The 8278-nt window shown below is 44.8% G+C and overlaps 1 protein-coding gene across 1 annotated transcript in view; it reads right to left on the bottom strand.

The window, feature by feature from the left end:
* Positions 1-6802: 6802 nt before the first annotated feature.
* The window catches only part of LOC144103271 (monocarboxylate transporter 12-like), a 38422-nt gene continuing 36946 nt past the window's right edge, over positions 6803-8278 (bottom strand). Inside the window, exon 6 of the mRNA XM_077636035.1 lies at positions 6803-6983. Within this exon, the coding sequence (XP_077492161.1) occupies positions 6817-6983 (167 nt within the window). The 3' untranslated portion in view covers positions 6803-6816. The remainder of the gene's footprint in view (positions 6984-8278) is intronic.

The raw sequence follows: 8278 nt of genomic DNA, 5'->3' as shown, positions 1-8278 counted from the left end.
CATCATGATCATCCTCAGCCTGACTACGCCCAGTGCACGAGAAAGGGTTTCTCATATCTCTATAATTACTCCTCTCGTACCAGTCGCTGTAACCCCGAGCAAACATTTTAATCTCAACCGCCCATCTAACTTTCGGCCGCCCCCCTGCTGCGGTTGCCTTCTCTTGGACTTAAGTCCGTTACCCTTAATGACATTAGTTTATCTTGTTTCATGATTCCTCCGACTTTTACTAGCTGCGTGCAGTTAAGCAGAACGGCGGTTATCAAGTTAATGAGTGAGTCAGGGCGTTCAATTTCTTTTAGCGTTTCTATGAGCAATCTGTTCGAGATGCGGTCAAATGCCTTGGACAGATCTGAAAGTCGGCGTCAGTTAGGAGCTGTCGCCGATAGCGGAAGCAAAATCGTGAACGGCGGAGACAAGCTGCGTTTAGTAGAGATATTTTTACGAGCCCCATATTGGTAATCAACAAAAAGTTAATCGCTCGAAGGTAATTATTTAAGTGGCTGCCATAATAGGATCTAAAGCCTTGCAGCACGTGTTGATGAGTGAAGCTGGTCTATAATTTTCGACTTCAAATTTGTTGCCCGATTAGCATACAGGCACTACAGTAGGAAAAAAAACAGTAATTTGGTACTGAACTTTGCGTAAAAGATATCTTAAAAATCATTTCACGTTGTAACCCCTGTAGGGAATAACTGACACATATTCCCAATTTTTTTCAATTCCTTGGAATCCAGGTCACGCCTGCTACCTGGTTTCCAAAAACACTGAGGTCGTTTACTGCATTGCTTACCGCATGTATAGTTCTAAGACAATGACACTGCATTTGGTGGGAACGATATTGGTCACCTAAAATGACATCTTGTCTTCCGCCTTGGCAATTTGGTCATATTATGGTGACTATCAATACTACACCACCGAAGCAAGGCTGAATTCGATGTTCCAAGATCATTGTGCAGCAGGAGTCCCCCTCAAGTTTATGAATTAAGCCCGACATAAGTTGACGTCTCTCACACTCGTCTCAATCAGAAGCCAAGTCACAAAATAAAACTTCTATGCCACAGAATAGAAAAGTAATCCTTATGACATATAGCTGAGCAATACTTCGAACAAAGCAACAAATTTCACATCAGGGCATGGTATCAGTTGTTGGCGAGACACTTCATTACTGAGCCACTGCTCACTTGGGATACAGACACACTGTACACACTATACTGTCTACATGACCGCAGCCGTCTACTGTGCTGCGGAATCAGATCAGGGCGAATTTAGCTGACATAGGTGAATACAAGGCACCATAGAGACGCATCTTTGTTTCAGGAACCAGATAATGAGCTATATAACAAAGGGGGTAGAACATTTAATCGCATTCCGTCCGGACATTTTCTGAACAAAATCAAGCGTTGTTCGCAGTTAAAATAGCGATAATTGAAGGAGATGCAGAAAATATGTCATACCTTATTTTTTTGCTAGTAGAATACACGGCCGAGTGTAGCAGTGTCTAGCTTCTGACCGGTTTAATTTCAAGTCTTTATTTTAGGCGCCGTCGACAGGAGTGAAAGTTTGAAAGCGGGCTTCCAGCACCTAGTTATATGAGTTTTCTCGCTTGCAATGATAATATAAAAATAGTATGACGAAAAGTGCATTCGAAGCAGTAACCAGATTGACTTTGTACCCATCCAGACGCAGAACCGAGTTTCTTCTGCAATAGTGGTGATATCAGGCAAGAGAGGTGAGCTTCAGACGTCTGAAATTGGGTGCTGGATATTAGGCGTCAACATAGGTTTGCATGCTTTCTCAAGTCACCTTTGTTCAATGCGAATACGGTTCTGAAAATTTTGGTCTGCATTCTGTAAATATGCATAAAAGATTTGTTTCATGCATGCAGACGCAAAACCTTGAAATCAAGGTAGCGTTCATCACATATTGACCCCTATGCCTTGAAAAAGGCGCGGGTCCTGTATTTCTTAACATCGCGCATTGTACTGCTTGCTTCATGTGGTAAATGTCATTGCTTCAGGCACGCCCGGTTCACCGCATATCGCCTTTCATACTGTTGCAGTGGCTACGGCTTGGAAAAAATAGACGTCTACTACGCTCCTGCATTGCGAAAACACTTAGGAGCAGATTTTCAGCAGACAAACTTGTTACACCTCATTTCGCTAATATTTCAAAATTAAATTACGTTTTCTACTTCACTGCTTGTTGGAAGGGAAATTACGCAAGTATCAATGTACTTGCAGGTGTATAATGCAAGTAACGCATACATTTTGAACAGTGTAGCACTACTCGGCGTCATCCCTCGTTGTTCGTTACAGCAGCCCAGAGCGTTCTTATAGTGCATTCAGACCAATTTTGAAACGTACGCACAAGTATGCACAACACGCATGCACAAGATTGATAACTTAACCGGGGCCGAAAAACAACACGTTGTTGTTGATTTGCATGCAATGCAAATGAATGCAATATACCTGCTGGTCCTTAAGCGTGTCCGAACATATTCCAAAAGAAGGCAAGCGTAGCAGGGGAGCGGCAGAAAGTTGGATGGGCGGATGAGAATAAGATGTTTTCCAGAGACACATTGGCCGCAGCTGGCGAAGACACGGTTAATTTGTGAGACATCGGACAGGCTTTTGCGTTGCAGTGGGCGCAGTCAGGCTAATGTTGATGATGATGATGATGGAAGAGAAAGATGCGAATACTATATATTTCTGCGAGATACGAGTATTAGATGCTTGAGAGAGGTGCGAATTTCATAAATGAGTGAGAGATACGAATATGAGATATATGAAAGATACTGGCATGAGATATTTGAGAGAGGCAAGAGTATGAGATGCATGAGAGACAAAAATACGATGTTTGAGAGTGATACCAGTATGAAGAGCAAGAGAGACCAGTTCGAGATTTATGAGTTAGATAAGAGTAGGATGTATGAGAGAGATACGTGTATGAGATGTACGAGAGACATAAGACTATAATATGTATGAGAGACGTACGAGCATTCGATGTATGGGAGAGATGCGAGTATGTTATACATGAGATGTATAAGAGTATGAGACGTACGAGAGATACGGGTATGAGGCATGAGAGGTATTGGAGATTTTAGAGGGATTGGAGGAGTGCGTGTCTTTGTTAATCTTGTGATTGCCCAGCGCGGGTAGAAATGTATCTGCCTTCTACGAAAATGCACTAAGCTAGAAGTTGCCCTCTGTACATGTCGTGTGCGTTCCTTTGCTGTGTCTCAACTTCGCGCAAGTACCTACCCGTTCAAAGATGAACCAATTCGTCCAAACAATAGTATTACTTGAATGAAAACTGCAGTTCGCAATTCACTGTTAACTCCCACGTAAACGAGAGGCCCTGGCTGTTATCGGTGACGACAGACATCGCCCTTGTTGCCGCCGCAACTACATCGGACTCGAGAACATTCAGAATAACCAAAATCATCCACATATCTCTTACCTCTACATCATTTGTAGGCTTCCACTTCACCAAGTTCTTCCAATCCCTCTTTAAGTCTAGGATAATTCGAGACATTACGGTTCCATGGTCTTAACAACACACCTTTCCGAAGACCTGGACATCTTGCACGATGCCAGCGTGACCGCATAGTATGAGGTATTTCATTTTTAGTCTAACCATTGGGGCTCTTTCAGGTCCACTTCCTATTCTTTTGTTTCCAGAAGAAGACATTTATGATACGTAAATTATTTCTGTCTTCAAACTCTACTAATAACTCCCACCTGCTATTCCTGTAGGCTACGTCATATTCGCCTACCACCTCGTCTCCGGCCGGCTTCTTACCTACCTTCGTATTGAAGTCGCCCATCAGTAAAATTTACTGCGATTTTAGTTTGTCCATTGCAGATTCCACGTCTTCATAGAAGGTTTCAGTGATATAGTGATCATGGCTGGATGAAGGTGCGTAGGTTTGCACCACATTCAGCTTGTACCTCTAATTAAGCCTAAGTACGATAGCTGCATGCCTCTCGTTTACATTATAGAACTCCTCTATGTTTCCAGCTATATCATGACTGATGAGGAATCCCACACCTAGTTCTCGTCTGTCCGCTTATCCGCGATAGCACAGTACGTGTGCGTCATTTAGTACTGTATACGCCTCACCTGTCCTATGGCATCCCATTTAATGTAGCAAGCTATGCAAAGAAAGAAAATATGCCGCCACCGTCTGAAGACAAAGTAACGAGCGTTAGCTGTTTGGTGGCGCAATGTATCGTCCATGCGACGCATTACCACGTATTAGGCCACTTTTCCAAACCTCACGGCGAGCGAGCGCCTACCGCATTCAGGTTGGATATTATTGACCAAATAGGGCTGAAAAAGTTTTTCAACTCTTTGGAGGGACATACTTCCTTACCTCAAGGCGGTAGGTATCCGGCCGCCATGAGGCATGAAATTGTGAGCTCCCGAGCGGTGACGTCACGGCGCCATGTTAAGCCTAACCATAACTAAATATTCACCTAATTAGGCAATATTGGTGCCCAATATGTACTCTTTGAACCACTCACGGATGTGCAATTAGTTATATCATGACCTCATCGATTAAATATAAGCAGTTAAAATTAAGCCTTACCATATAACATTAACTTTATTAGTTATTATTGGTCTTAAATTTATTCTACTCATTCAGAGGATTCCAAATATCTCATTAGTTTTATGATTACCTCATTAATTACAGAGATATAGGCGATTTAATATTGTCGCATGACTATTTATTATGACGTCACAAAATCAGTAACCTCACCAATAAATCACCAATTAGATATGCTAACGAAGTCACCAATCAATCACCAAATGGGTTGGTATATCAATAAACAAAGGGGCCGCCATCTTGAATTCCCCGAACAGAAAATTTCACGCCGAAGGGAGGTGGTAGCAGACCCCAAGAAACCGAGGAACGTGTTGAATAAGAGCACACGCTCTTAAAAAGATAGATGCAACGTTAAAAGATTGGAAACTGGCGGAGTAGGTGAGGGAACAAACGCAGGTTAATGACATCCTAGTCGAAATCAAGAGGAAGAAATGGGCTTGGGTAGGGCACGTAATGGGAAGGCTAGATAACTTCTGGTCCTTAAGGGTAACGGAGTAGATGCCAATAGAAGGCAAGCGTAGCATAGGGCGGCAGAAAGTTGCCTGGGTGTATAAGATCAAGAGGTCTGCGGGCATGCGGTGGGCGCAGCTGGACAAAGGGCAGGGTACATGGGAGAGATATGGAAGAGGCCTTTGCCCTGCAGTGGGCGTACTCAGGCTGATGATGGATACCTCGAACAGCACTGCCAGGCTAGCCTTACAGGATAAGGCTCCAGCGTTAATCGCTGCCAGGTTCAATTTCCAATGGTGGCCTGTCCGGAGCTAGGGTGCCTCGATGCCAGCGCCGGGTGGAGACAACTTAATCGACGCCGCCATATTGAATCACAACTGGCCTCTCCCATGTACCGCGAAATGCTCGACTGGTAGCCCAGTGTAGCTCTCGCTGTAAAAGGCCGTTCAAGTTAAAGCAGTTCAAAGCGCGCCGAGAGCACGAACGGCACCATTACAAACGCTAGCGCCGCTGATCCCATGTGATTCAATATGGCGGCGCCGCTGAAGTTGTCTCCACCCCGGCGTCGCTGGCATCGAGGCACCCTAGTCCGGAGCTATACTTAGCTTTACTGCGTCCCAGGTCGGTCTCACCGCTGCTTTGGTCGGTTGCTACAGCCGCTGAGGACTATGGGCGGAAGATTGATTTGTCGGAGAACGTTGCCTCTAAGTATCTTACTAAGGTGGCCAACTTTGCTGAAAGAAGTTGTATGATGCAATAAACTCAGATTGTCATGAAATGTCAGACAATTATCATGCAAATCATACGAAATTGTCACAAAAATGTCTTTCATTTTTACAAATCATACATTTGCCATCCAGATGTCATACAATACCAGAACTACCACAACTGAGAACGGCCGCCGCGGTGGCTGAGTAATGGTTCTCGGCTACTGACCCGAAAGACGTGGGTTCGATCCCGGCCGCGGTGGTCGAATTTCGATGGAGGCGAAATTTTAGAGGCCCGTGTACTGCGCGACGTCAGTGCACGTTAAAGAACCCCAGGTGGTCGAAATTTCCGGAGTCCTTCACTACGGCGTCCCTCGTAGCCTGAGTCGCTTTGGGACGTTGAACACCCATAACCTTAGAACTGAGAACGCACTCCCTCACTAGACTTTGTGAGGAAGCGTGTTCTCAGTTCTGGTCGCCTTGAACAGGCCTGGTGATGCAATTCCATCGACAAGCGGTTGTTTTTTTTTCCCAAACCGGTGGAGAATTGCGCGACACCGGAATTCGAACCCCAGTCTCTTGCACGCGAGGCGCATGCTCTAGCTCAACGGTATCGCTGACACAGCAGGCAGTGGACCTTCGAGCACTAGAAGCAACGAAAAAAACTGGTTCATTTCTATGAAAGCGCACTCGCAAGAGCACAGGTAAATGTATAGCCGGGTAAAAACAAGATAACCAAAGCTTCTTTCTTTAGGCGGTTAAACGAGCAACGTTCTTGCGCTTCAAACCTCCTATATCGGAGCAGTAACGAGCAAACAGTACGCAAATAATGCGCCCCGAGCGGCACAAAGATGCACACAAGTATTTGAAGGCGAAAAATCGTACTTTTTGACAGACGTACGAATTACAGTATTGAAACGAATGAAACCTTCACTTCCATATATCCTACACAAACCGGCCTAAGGACAGAGGAAAAGTTATCGAATAAAAAATACTGCAATGCATACTGCAGGCAGACGTGGTAGAGAACAAAAGCAGGAAAGTCCTTCAGGCGGGTATGGCGAAAACGTCTTCTTGGCTGGGCCTGCCTAACAGCACCCTCTTGAGGGAATCGGCCGCTACGATGAGGCTCCAGAGGATGACCGTGCAGGCGCAGAAGCCGGCGACCAGGTAGTACAGGCCGTCATAGGAGCCGTGACGGTCCTTGAAGTATCCTGCGCAGCGTCTGTCTGTGAAGGTGCGAGAATTCAAACAAACGAGATGCGAGAGAATCCTTATATTGCATTATGGAGAACAAATCAAGTTTCTTGTTGTTGTTTTTTTTTTGTCGACCCTACCCGACCCTACATGTGCTGCTCAGCGGTAGACTTGCACTTTGTCGCCCTCAAAAGGAATATTGCGTTCACGCCCTTAACCAAGCTTCTACCCCAAGAAGTCAGTTGCTTATAATGCAATCTCTGGAAGGTAAGTGGGGCTTAACATGCCGAAGCGGTTCCTGAGTTTCTGTTCTTAAAATAACGAATAAGTTTTTGACATGGCTTACTGTGTTTTAGTAAGCGAAGGCAGTGCGCAGTGCTACACAAAGTGAATGCACCTGAGCTATCAGGTGTCCCGCAAGGGTAAGTTTTGCGACCACCTCAGTCTTTATCTATGTCAACTGTAAGTGCGTGCATCCATGTAACGCCGTCAGCACGCTTAACAAGAACGCTCGAGTGCTCGTCTTCCAGTGAAATTAGCGCGGCTTGGCGTCGGCCGCTGGGTATGAGACTATATTAGGGTGGAAGCAGAGCACGAGCTCTATCCAAACGCCTCAAACACAGCGTGCCGCATGGTCTCATACTTAGCGCCCAGCGCTCAGAGGCTGTAATATCAGTGAAGGAAGCGCAATAGAGCGTTCCAGTTAACCGTGCTTACGGCGGTAGATTAGACTGTATGCAAATGACTACTGTATCTTCTACTGCATCATTTGTGAAGATCCGAAACTGCTGCAATTGGTCAGCGCTGGAAAATGACCCTCAACCTTTCAAAATTTAACACAAACACGTTCACTCAAAAAAGACATACTAAGATCAATAGCTATTTTCATGGCGGTGTCCGCGTCCCTACCATTTCAGATTTAAAATATTTGGAAGCTGTGTTTTCTAGTTCCATGTAATGGGACTGAAATGTTTATTACTTATGACCTACGTTAAAGAACCCCAGGTGGTCGAAATTTCCGGAGCCCTTCACTACGGTGTCTCTCAGCCTGAGTCACTTAATCCAAACCGTTACTTATCATCTAAAGATAGCCGTACGCTTCAATTTACGTGAATAAGTTTTCGTCAAGCGCCTTTTGAGCTAGTGAAATGTATAACAATTTTTTAAGCGATATTTATTTCCTCAGGGCATAAAACCTAAGAAGTGAGAGATGATTAAGGTGCTTAAATAAATGAAAAAAGTGGAGTTGATCTGATTAAATCAAGAAGTGAACGATGATATGGACCTTGTGTCCATGCAAAATATGAATCCG

Source organism: Amblyomma americanum, chromosome 9 (assembly GCF_052857255.1).
Source record: "Amblyomma americanum isolate KBUSLIRL-KWMA chromosome 9, ASM5285725v1, whole genome shotgun sequence".
NCBI classification, from domain to species: domain Eukaryota; kingdom Metazoa; phylum Arthropoda; class Arachnida; order Ixodida; family Ixodidae; genus Amblyomma; species Amblyomma americanum.
The sequence above is the reverse complement of the archived record's forward strand: the minus strand, read 5'-3'. Positions and strand labels throughout refer to the sequence as shown.